The sequence below is a fragment of the Alternaria conjuncta genome, assembly GCF_024043145.1.
Source record: "Alternaria conjuncta strain BMP 0040 chromosome Unknown scaffold_19, whole genome shotgun sequence".
Lineage (NCBI taxonomy): Eukaryota > Fungi > Ascomycota > Dothideomycetes > Pleosporales > Pleosporaceae > Alternaria > Alternaria conjuncta.
The window spans coordinates 295,210-307,219 of NW_026250108.1; the positions used below are offsets into that span (position 1 = coordinate 295,210).

At 51.8% G+C, this 12,010-nt stretch overlaps 3 protein-coding genes across 3 annotated transcripts; 1 reads left to right on the forward strand and 2 right to left on the reverse strand.

The window, feature by feature from the left end:
• Positions 1-362: 362 nt before the first annotated feature.
• Positions 363-2,456, reverse strand: J4E85_009853 (uncharacterized protein; the record flags this gene model as incomplete). Its single annotated transcript, XM_051474071.1, has 2 exons — positions 363-910; positions 2,240-2,456. 2 exons carry the CDS (start codon positions 2,454-2,456, stop codon positions 363-365), a joined length of 765 nt encoding a protein of 254 aa, XP_051322148.1.
• Positions 2,457-3,944: 1,488 nt separating this feature from the next.
• Positions 3,945-5,640, reverse strand: J4E85_009854 (uncharacterized protein; the record flags this gene model as incomplete). Its single annotated transcript, XM_051474072.1, has 2 exons — positions 3,945-5,468; positions 5,536-5,640. 2 exons carry the CDS (start codon positions 5,638-5,640, stop codon positions 3,945-3,947), a joined length of 1,629 nt encoding a protein of 542 aa, XP_051322149.1.
• A 737-nt stretch (positions 5,641-6,377) lies between these two features.
• Positions 6,378-7,226, forward strand: J4E85_009855 (uncharacterized protein; the record flags this gene model as incomplete). The annotated part of the gene is made up of 1 exon (XM_051474073.1): positions 6,378-7,226. The coding sequence occupies one exon, from the start codon at positions 6,378-6,380 to the stop codon at positions 7,224-7,226; it is 849 nt and encodes a 282-aa protein (XP_051322150.1).
• Between the last annotated feature and the right edge of the window lie 4,784 nt (positions 7,227-12,010).

Genomic DNA, 12,010 nt, shown 5'->3' on the forward strand with positions numbered 1-12,010 from the left:
ATGTCCATCTCAGCGTCGCTTAGAACCTGCGCTTGCGCCAACTTCTTCACGAACGCCCAGCCATCAGTATTGCTGCTGCACGGATAGTCGACCGAATACATAAGCCTCTCGACTGGGCTTACCTGCCTAAGCTGCTGAAATTGCCTCATAGTGAAGAATGTACTCGTCGTGCTCCAGACATTCGTCTTCCACACCCGATCGAACGTCGTATCGTTGCGTCGTCCCGTCTAATCGATTCGGCCAGCAGACCTGGGCAGCCCTTCGCCGTTGTGTCCAATTATCAGCTTCAGCTTGGGGAAGCGATCGAACGAACCTGCGCCATAGAGACGCAACACGTGCGTTCCTACATCGACATGCCAACCTCACGAGGTCACCCCAAGCTTTCCCACCACGGCGACTGGGTAGTTGCCCGCGAACAACTTGGATGCGATATCTGCGGTCGGGGTAGCAGGATGCAGGTACAGTGGCACGTTGAGTTTCTGCACCATGACGAAGACTGGGTCGAAGCGTGCGGCGTCGTAGTACGTTCCATCTTTGAGATGGTTCCAGACCATCGCGCCTTTGAATCCAAGGGTCGTGCCGCTGCGGTTCAATTCCGCTGCAGCCTCTTCCGGAAGCGACATAGGCAGCACCGCGAATCCGGCGAACCGTGTGGGTCTGGACACGACCGCAGAGCGAACAGCATCGTTTGCTGCGCGGCATCCCTCAGGACCTTCCAAGCCTGAGGCAGATTGATACGCGAGGACTCGCATAAACAGATGGCCGGCGTTCATAGCAGCGATGCGCCCGGTCCCGACATACTTCAGCTTATCGAGCGTACCCAGAGGGCTGCGCTGCACTACACCTCCGGCGATCACCTCTGCTTCGAGCGACGGCGAGACAACGTGCTCTTCGAGGGCAATCAGGCGCTCTGGGAGATAGCATGGTTTGAGCTGGAGGCAGGCGGGCGTTTGCTATCTGTGCCTATGGCGAAGACTGCAAGCGTGCTGAGATGTGGGGCACGCATGCTGGGCAGACACGAAAGAGGACTGTCTGGGCTGGACACACCACGCGTGCTCACACAGGGTTTACACCCCATTATGCAGCTGATTTCTATCTGCTCCTCAGAGTAAGAGGAGAGTAGTTCCGCTGTGTCTGTGTAGACATGCATTTGCCATAGTGCCTCGTTCAGCTGTGTATGAAGAAGCCCCATCGCCTTTACATGGTCACTTATCAAACTGGTGCTGATTTCATTGGCTAAGCTTCGCAATCGCCAGCGTGGCGCTGTAAGCGAGGCGTTGGAGCGTCCCATCGAGACGGATCTAGATCGCGAGGCAGCCTGTTTCGCTGGAGTCGGCGATAGGGAAGTCGATGTTTGCGAGCCTTTGTCTGAGTCGGCCGTTCTTCGGGTGTATGTGCATGCAGGATTAGTAGGTGCTCGAGCTAAAGTATTGACGACGTCGATGTTCAACCAGCCGTACAGGACAGAAATCATCTCAGGCCCATGCGGTATTCGCTAGGAAATTGGTATTCGGATTGCATCTAGAAAACTTGGGAGTCGTGGTTGCGCTTCTCTTCCGCGGCCAACAACCTCAATGTACATGGCCTGCCCGCCAACTTCCAGTCACTGCGATGCCACGGTGGAGTTACTTGCAGCTGCCACGATGCCCCCGTCGCCAGAGTTGGTTCCCACAAACACCACCAGAACAGCAGCATACGACGCTGTTGAGACAAGCGCTTCGACATTAGAAGTTCTGACTCCAAACGATAGTACAAGCGCGAATAACAAGGCCGACACCGACACAGTAATGAGACTTTTCTTTTGCGATGTGTCGATAGCCATGACCAGCATCGGGGCGATGAGGAATAGTCCACCCGTGATTGCTATCACGAAACGGGCAAGGTGATCGACAAATGGTGACACGTCTTTGGGCTCTTTACCCTCTTCATATTCCATCGAGCGATCCAACCGCTCATTTTTGGAGTACGTGAAGTAGACAGGCAGTGTCCTCATCAAGTAACCGCGAAAAGGATCAGTTGTGGTGTTCGCCTCGTCGAAGTAGGCGTAGTGAGAATAAAACAATTCGCCGGTCCCAAACCTACGCTGGAACCACCGCTGGAGCAAAATTCTTCTCCCATGCATGTCTTTCCTTGCCACACTTCTTCGGCTTCGAAGGAATTGGTAGTCCCGAATTGCGGTAACTAGTATTCATCAGTTACGAGGCAGTCATAGTTGGCTGATGTTCCTACTAGCTCTTACCATAATCTTTGAGGGTATCTTTGAGGTCTTTGAGGTCATTGGCTGAGACACTCTTTGCGTTTTGGAACTGCTGTTTGAGTTCGAATAGCTCTATCTGCTGCGCAACGATGTTGGTCCGCTGGAGCGACTCAAATTGTAGAAAGTGAAACTCTTCCTCATCTTCAAGCGATCGAGCAACGTATTGCAACAAGTCGGCGTGGTTTTCTAAGTTCGCCATGAGCGCACGTCAGGACGTAAGCTGACTCTGTTGCATTTCCCGGCGGCCGCTGGTTTTAGAAATCTGCGTCCAATACATTACTCAGCCCATGCATCTCAGCTGCAACCCCCGCTTCCATGCCCCCCTTCACTTTTCCGCTCATCACTTTTCAGTTCTCAGAAGTCCCACTCTTAGCCATCAACGTTATGGGTACCAACCTTTCGACCTCCGCGCGTTCGCGCAAACGTCTGCCTATGCTTCCCAATGCTGTCAACATGAGCATCGCGTCGAGGGCCTCACGCTGCATAGAATCTAATCCCGCATCGACCACGGGTAGAGAGATAGATCGCCATCTCGACGCTCACACCAGGTTTCTCCGGGCTATAATGAAACCCAAACTCTTCCGTAGAGACAGCAAAGGACAGAAAAAGAGCTTGGAAGATTACAGCGTTGCTCTAGCGCGATTGGACGCGACATTGTCGAAGCTCTTTGAGGCATTATTGAAAGCGGATCGCCAAATGACGTTTCCAGATTGGAAGAGTAAGCGAAAGCGAGTTGCAGGTCTGCGGAACCGTCTAAGGCTGACGGAAACGCAGAGCTTAATTCCAGCCTTGTCGTTATACACCAAGATATGAAAATGACGTTCAAAAGGGCTGAGAAGGTAATCAAGTCCAAGGCACAGAACGCCAAGATCCACACCAAAAGCAGGAAGTTGCGACGAATAAGAAGCGACGTTGAAGAAATCATCAGGTCGATTCCAAAGAGGTCTGCACGTACACCTCCGCGCAAATACACTTGATCAAACGAGCACTCTTCTCTCACTACTAAATCTCTTATCATAATGCTGTTCTCGCCTATTCTCATTAGATATTAGGTCCCGCGACTAAGAGATGGGTTAATACTTAGTCCAAAAACGCAATCAATGCTTGCTTATAGTGCTGCTTCTCTATGTGAGTCGAACTAGATGATACTTCGACAGGATACGACATGGTATGTAAAAGCGCTAAGAATGATGGTGTCATTTCTCCAAAGAGTCTTTGAGTGAGTCTGCGTGGGTCTGAGTGACAGAGCAAGACCTCGTTACTGCTTTCATTATTGATAAGTGATATTCACAGGTCGGGACATAATGACGCTGCGCATTCCATCAGACCCAGATTCGCTTGCGCTACATTTGTGTTTGCAAAGACGAAACATTGTCAGCATCCCTGCGCGATCGTCAAGTTCTTGTATTCCTCAGCTTGTCACCGCAATGCATCCTGTAACTCCGCCTACCGCGCGAGCACTGTGCCGCGCCTCGAGCGTCGACAACAAACACTTGCAAAAGTTTCTTTTCGCTTCCAAGTCCGGGTTGTCGCCTGCAAGAACCATAGTATCGATATCAGCGAGTAGTTGCTTATAGATGCGCATTTCGGCAGCCGATGGAGCCGTCTCAGCTGCATTATGGGTATGATGTGCAAGCATGGTGACGAGCGCTGCGATGAGATAAGGATATACCATCCTGTGAAGAGATTAGTATATGGCAGAACGAGATAACGAAGCCACTGACCAGTACAAGGCAACATTGCCCCGAGGTGCTACTGGCAGTAAGCTCAGCAGCCTTTGTGCCTCCAAAAATGCTTTGTGTTGCTTCATCTTCGACATCTTGATCAAGCCGTCCAGCTCGAAGGGGTTTGTCTCCGAACTCATGTCCATCGCCGTGACCGCATGTAGTCGATAAACAGTTCCGAAGTAGTAAGCCTCCAGTGCAACACAATGACAGATATCCGCGCGGTATAGTATTTGTTCCAACTGGCTAGCAGAGAGATGAAAGATGTGATGTTGCTCGTGAAAGGCCTGCAAGCGTGCGAGCACGATGGCTGTGGCGGCGCTTAGGTCCAGCGGAGTTATGTTACATGTCTTGCGAGAGAGCACCTGGTCGATGGCTTCGGTCTGAAGTAAGGCTATCCTTGTGAAGAGCCAGAAGATATGCGCTCGCCAGGTGCCCTCGGTCGCAGTGAGCGCACCGAGCTCGTCGGCTACAAAGTCGGAGCAGTTGGCTACATCTTGAAGCTGGTGTGTTGGTTGCGTGTTGCTCAAGATGCTCAGGCTGATGTCGTTGGTGAAGCAGATCCAGAAAACGCGACGCTGGTGTGCGCCGTCACTCAGCTCCTGCGCCGTTGCATTGATTTTCTTGCCTTCGTTGGCTAGACTTCTGATGACACGGAGGGCGGTGGAGACGAATTGACCCGCTGGCTTCTTATTACTGCATGGGCTGGCGACGATGAGTAACGCAATACCGACAAGGCATTGTACCTGTCCTAAGGATGGCGGCGCTGTGAGAAGAGTGTCAAGTGTGGAGTAAGCGCGGGCAAGGTAGTACTGAGCCATGTCCATGTTATGGCTGTCACCAGTCGAACTCATGCCACGCATATGATGCGCCATACCAAAGACGATGTACGCACTCGTCCAAGCGATTGCCGAATCATCAGGCAGCCCCGCATAGCATGTCCGGAGGTGGTCGGCAATGACATGTGGTTGGTATAGTGGATAGGCGGTATTTAGGTCAGTCAGGAACTCCGCGAGCAGTGTCGTTCCGAGCTCCGGGGGCGGGAGATACCAGTCACTCGTTGGACTGGTTACTATTGGCAGCGGTGATAGACTGACATCCTCCGTCGGCCCCGTCCCAAATTGTGCAGCTTGCAGGAAAGCAACATCCTCTTGGAAGTTGGCGGAGGAATAGGTGCCATCTAAAGGAGTCTGCAACGAGGGATCTAAGGTCGAAGAGTCATGACTAGAACCGCCGGTAGACAACGCGCCCAGGTCGTCTGCAAACAAACCATCATTGTCTGGTAGGAAGCTTTCCATGTCAAAAGGGTCGAAGTCTGGAAGCAGGGGATGTGGGCCAGCCTCCACCTCATGACGTAAAGAGTCTACCCATGTTGAGATTGGGGGTGAATGTTCTGATGTTTGCATGACCGGTTGTTGGCGCACGTTTGGTTGTGCCACATTGCGCTCGTGTAGTAGCGACTCTAGCCTCTTGATCCGATCCTCATACTCAGATATGCGGTTACTGAATCATCGTCAATGAGAGTTCCATTTGCGAGATGGAGTCAGATCATACCCTCTTTGCGGTTTCGACCTTTGTTTGCGCGTGTACGTGGTCATGCACGTTTCTTTCAAATTGGTGCACGGCGAGCAGCCTTGAGGGCCGTGGTTCCACACGCATCTTCGCTTCCGTTTGCGACACAGATCACAAGCCTAGAAGACGCGTTAGTCCGCTGGTAGACGCGTGTTGACCGCTCGAGATGCGATGTTCGATGCTCGATAGCTGTGGGCGGATGTCGTGGCAGAGTCGCGTCTGAAGCGGAAGCAAGGACCCGCGAGCGGCCTAGGCCGGATAAATGCTAGCAAACCTACTTACTCGCACAGTGGACGCAGACCCGCGTTTCTCGACGCCACTACTCGACATCTTGAGTTGCCTGATGAAATAATGAGACCAAGCTATGCTGACATGCTGTTCGGTCAGGTGTCTCTTGTCGCTAGCAGAACGGCCGATCCCCGCCGCCCAGTTCGCTGACAAATCTAAACTAGTCACCACTGCCATACAAAGGCTCACTTTCTTCGAACAACTACTACGAAGAGCTAGTGAATAATATACCCAAAGATCGCAATCGATAGGATAACACGTTCATTGGCCATTGATTGACCCAGCTTTCATACTTCAATAATGAGTGCGTTTGCACAAGATTACACGCCAGACGCGCCTTCTATGTTTCGCTAGTACGCGAGACCGAGACCGAAAACGACCCATCACATTGGCGCAAACACCCTTAGTGCCAGATTTGTAGACTGCAACAAACAGCTCGCGCACATTGTCTTTTCCGTGATTCTTCATAGTATCATCGAGTCTGGTGGTCTTCTACTCACGCAGGCAACCCTCATCGAACACCAGCGAGTCAAGAAATGAAGGTCATTGGAGGCGCAGAGAACTTCTGGCTATACTCCGAGAAGGAAGGCTACGACATAACGCACCCCGCCGCGCCCAATAGCCCCAAGGTCTACCCTCGCATGACACTACGCACACAGGACTCGCATGCCATCATTGATCCCACCAAGACAGCGCTAGTAGTCGTCGATGTGCAAAACTACTTTCTGTCCCCAGCATTTGGCCGGCCGTCGAACAGCCTGGGTTTGCAAGTCGTGGAAAGGCTCACCGAGCAAGCGATACCAGCATGCAGGAAGGCCGGAATCCAAATTCTTTGGCTCGGTTGGGGTCTCACAGATGAAGACATTGAGGCCATGCCCCCTGCGATTGTCCGTGGTTTCTCGATGGACACGAACTTCGAGGGCGATCGTGAAGTACCTGGTCTTGGGACGAATGTTGGGCCCATAACGCTAGATGACGGATCTACGGTCGAAGGCGGCGCCGTTCTCATGCGCGATCAATGGAATTCTCAACTGTACAGTGCTTTGGAGAGTTTGGCCCATCCTGATGATTTAAGAGTTTGGAAGAATCGACTGTCGGGGTTTTGGGGAGGCACCAATGTCGAGAGTGTGCTGAAGGCTCGCGGTACCAGGACATTGATCTTTGCAGGCTGCAACACTGACCAATGCGTTGCTGCTAGTCTGACCGATGCGGTCTGGAGAAATTGGGACTGTCTCTTGCTGAGCGACGGAACTGCTACAACCAGCCCGAAATTTGCCCAGGAGATGGTTGAGTTCAACATGGGAGGATGGGGATTCTTACTGAGCTGTAAGGATCTCGTTGACGCTGTGGGCACACTGGAAAAAGGCCCGAGTGATGGGGGTTGAATGCTGCGATGTGCGAAGATGAAGTGCAACGGGTGCTAGGAGGATAACACAAAGGCCCTTTTACACTCATGTGTCGAAGCAGCGATGCTATCAGTCTATGTTTCACAAGCCAAATTTACTACTTTATATGGAAACTACTCTTAGTATTTTCATCTGTCTCTTATTCATCAGAGACAGAAGGACTGATGATGTTCAAACGCACTTTGCTGCTCCACCAGCACTCAAGAATGCAGGCTGGTGACATGTACAACCCGAACATCTGACAATCTCAAATGAAGGCCGCGCAAAACCCTGGAAACAAACTCGCCATAGAGGTGGGACTGACATAGCGCAGGTGATTTGATAGCGATTCTTTTAATGTGCGGTAGTTTTCCCAGCGTCGAGATGAGCTTGCTGATTTCCGTTTCGTACAATCCCCAAGTGAGTAGCTGAGGCCGTAATGACGGTGTGAATGCGCGTGGGCATAGTACAGGTTGAAGGTCTATATCCTGAATCGCAACTGATACATCGGTGACATGCGGGAGGAGATGATTAGGCGTTGCGTCTACCCAGACATATAGCGAGAGTTGACCCGGGAAGTTGATAGGTCTCTGGTAGAGGAACTTGCGCGCTTCTCGCTCGATCTGACGACAGGTCTGAAGTATTTCTGGGCCTTGTTCGGGCGATGAGAGGATGTTACGGTAGATCTGTTCCCGCAGTTCCGCTGGTAAATTCAGCAACCGATTTCTTTCTGGGGGACGAGGTGCCGTGGATAGTCTTGTATCATTGGCACTGTTCGCATGACGTGATGTTCGAGCCATTCTCGATCTCCCGGTATCCGTGTGCGATTCGCTGGTATCTGTGATTTGGTTCGAGTGCTATTGCTAGTACGAGGCAATCTCGAGCATCCGTAGAAAGGCCCCCGGATGAAGTGCCGCTTCACCAAGATCAAATGCGTGGTGGGTTCGCCGACAGTTCGGTATGGGAGGGGTTGTACTGTGAGCTGTAAAGTGGTATGGAAGTGCTAGTGTAGCTTCGATACTCGAGAGTCTGACAAGACCGACGAAACAAGGTCTTGATCACTGGACGTAACCCAAAACTTATAGAATGCCGGCATGCAAGTAGCAAGCGTAGCGAGGCCTCGATTTGGCGTATCATCGAAGTCGTTGCATAGCCGATACCCCATTTTCACAATACAGAACATCGCGACGAGTGTCCAGATCAGCCCAAATCCGAACGTGAGTCTGTTCGAGTTCAGCAGTATCGGTAACGAACCGAACATATGGCGTTATGCTTCGACTGAATGCGGTAAACGTGCCGCTGATCGATGGCTTGCGACCGTTTCCAGAGTACGATACTAGCCCAATGTGGATGCTACACCACCACGCGGATTTTGTAGCGTTCGAGGCGGAGGGCATTGGCATTCCCGGCATATACCAAGAGTGTGCCGTGCGAATATGCCATGGATCAATCCGTCACCCTATTTGAGCATCACCTTTCGGAGTCTTTGCCGTATTCCACTCAGATTTAAGTTGGATGATTGGCCATACCGGACTGAAGTGATAGCCTTATCAGACATGACTAGAGCCCTGCAGTGATCCAAGTCAAGGACTTGACACGCTGAAGATTAATAGCCCAGTAAGGTTGCAGACCCTTTGCGCAGATCGTACGATATGTGTTACCATGTTCGGCGTATCGGTATTGTCTTGCAAGGAAGCGCGGCCATCACTCGCTTGGTGTTCATGGGAAGATTGGATACCTACTTACCATGGATATCTGTCGCGCATGCAGTGATGGAGTTGGTCGACCAGGGTTTCCAAGGGAGCGTTCCAATAGAATAGTTGAGGGCCTGTTTGGAAACTCCCACCCGTGATTTTTGTGAATGCAGAGATTTCGACGGAAGCGGACAGGACACATTTAGAGTTCTCTTGATTGCCCAATAGTCCGCGGTCTGTGGTCAGGAACTCTCAGCTATGTGATTTCAATCCTGGGCAGCTTGATTTCCTTTTGGGGGCCAGTCCGTTGGTGTTTCGATATGCCGGCAGATGGTTCAAACACACTTGGCAGCCTTCGCGATCCGGGGTGCAGCAACGGCTGGTACAGCGATCTGCGGAAACGTGCGTCAGGTTGGCTCGGTCTGGACAAGGCACTGTGACAGTGAGATGCGTATTGGTAGTTGATGCGTGATGAACCTTCATTATTGATGGCGTTTCCATCATCCGATATGAGTGGTGCAGGAGGCGTGAAGTCGACCTCGGGAAGGCGCGACTTGGCGCTGACGCAAAGATGGCCCCACTTCAGCCCTGAAGGCACCTGCTCGATATCACATCGCTCCATTTCGACCGCCTGTAAGCCCACACAACAAGACCTGTCCGCATCCATGATTATCACGGCAAATTAAGCTACAGGTTGAGCACCTTGTTCGCCGCTTCAAGTGGCCTCCTCTGGCCCCCCTCGCAGCTGCCTTCAGACATGCGCTTTTCGGCCCAGTCCCGCTAAAAAGGGAGGAACATCAGCCACATTATCCATCAGGCTGTCTCGAACTGAACATGGATCCAGGTCTATGAGGACTTCAGTGCAGTTCAGAACGCCACTGCGGTTCGCTTCTTCAAATCGACTGACCGCGGCAAGGAGTCTACTTATCTGGGCCACTAGAGTCCCCAGCCCGAACAGGCTTCCATGTCACATTTACTACACCAGCTCGGTCGCGAGGTGCTACGCTCATAGCAAAAGCAAAGGGAAAGCATGCCGGCTGACAAAAGATCGCGCAACGTAAACTTTCGATTCTAAATGTCGGCTAGAACCGCGTCGAAGCCTCTCCGTGATGCCTATGGCCAGACGACGACCCACGCCTAAAACACCACCAAACGCCATGCACTTCCCAAATCGCGATGAATATATCAGAATATAGATTACACTGGAGATTCTAGAACTATCCACGCTCGTGGCCACTACAACGTGGAATCAGCCATCCCGCCTAAGACCGCACGCGAGATATCCGCCTCACAGTCGTACGAGTGGCTTCGCCCAAGCGACACGACACCATCACATGTACTCCAACGCCTCATTACCCTCACTCAAAAGCCAGCTGTGGTAGCCGAATGATTTGAACGGAATTTCGCAACGAAGTCTATTCCAGCTCAGATCGGTAGGCTACCGAAGAGGTCATGGCTTCGTCCTCGGCAAAGCAGTGAACTAGCTCCTGCCTGTCGTTGTTCCCACTCTAAGGCATGTTTCTTTATGAAGCCTCATCCTAGGCGTCTGAATGTCATCGGCAGGTCTCTTCCTTTCCTTGACAGTCCAGCAAAAGCACTCCGGGCCGCAAAAGTCACACTCCCAGTCATCTCTTCCCCTGCATTCTCGCTTACATCCCTGAACAGGTCCCCTTGTCGAGCTTCTATCCGTACAATCCTCCCTATCTTCTCTTCCGTCTTCTCCTTTTGCCTCCTCTTCACCATACGCTCTCTTAGACCAGGGACATGGCCCCGCGCCAGACGCACGACACGGCCCAAAATACGCCGCCGCATCCCACTCCCCATCTTTCTCATTCTCCTCCGCTTTCTTCGCTTCAGAGCCCGCGTCTGGTCCCTCCACTGTCGTTGGTGAGAGAATGAACTGTTTCGGTACATCGTGTCCAAACAGCCTCCACCAATCCGGCGCTAGACCCTTCAAGATGGGATCGTGATAGCCCTCCACATACCGGTACCGCGGTGGCGAAACAGTGTCCTCCGAAGAAAAACATTCGTGGTGAACAATGCATTCCCCTTCGTGGTAGAACCGTTCACACCCGTTTTCGTGCTTGCGGCCGAATAAATAGTCGTCATGGCGAACAATGCAGTCCCCTTGGTGGTAGAACCGTTCACAACCGTCCTCGTGCTTGCGGCCATAGGAGTAGTCTTCCCAAGCATCTGTGTATTGTTCATCGTACCACTCCGCGACTTCCTCTCCCGTAGCAGGATGCGCATACGGGTACCAACACCCCGGCTGCCACATGTCCGCTTGGGTGGGTGCAAATGTTGGTGGTAGTACCATGTACCCCCCTAGCTGTCGTTGAATACTATCTTCGCTGAAAGCCGGCATGGTGTATGGTTGGTATCCTGCTTGAGCATGCGCTGCGTCGTGATAATGCATATCGGGCGTGGTGTCCTGGGCGCTTGAGTTGCGAGGAGACTTTCTGCGGCGGTTTGGATTGCGCTTTGCCATGGTTGGCGTGTTTGATGATTAGGGCTCTTAGGCAAGGACGGCGTGATGGGGTCACGCCAACCTAGGAAAAAACTGAACAGCCTAGAGCCTACGTTGACTTTAGGTCACCTACTTTGCAAGTTTTTGTTCTGATGTAGTCTGTAGACCTGTTCAGTTTTTTTCTTCTATGTGGTAGGGTTGTAGATGTGAAAGTGGATGTGAAGATGAGGCTCGTGCTTTGTTCACAAGAGTTTGTTGAACGCGTAGAGTATGGAGGGAGGTAAGAGCCGTGATATTGTAGATGTTGAAGAGAAGACTATTGTAGAAATATAGTTGTGTGTGCTGCAGAATTTATTATACCATTGACATTGACGAACATGGTCCTGCGTCGCATGCAACCATGGGGAACTGTGAAGAGAACCAGAGTTGCGGATGTGACGTGAACCAGACTTTGACAGAAAAAGCATCATCTAATTGACTGCGTGATATATTTCACATCCATGGGATTGTAATGATGGAGTGGTGCATAACAAACCAATGGCATTGTCACATATTGAAAGTCGTGACTATGACCTACCAAACGGGCTACCCTAGTTCAACGTCGCCGCGCCGAACCTCCATGA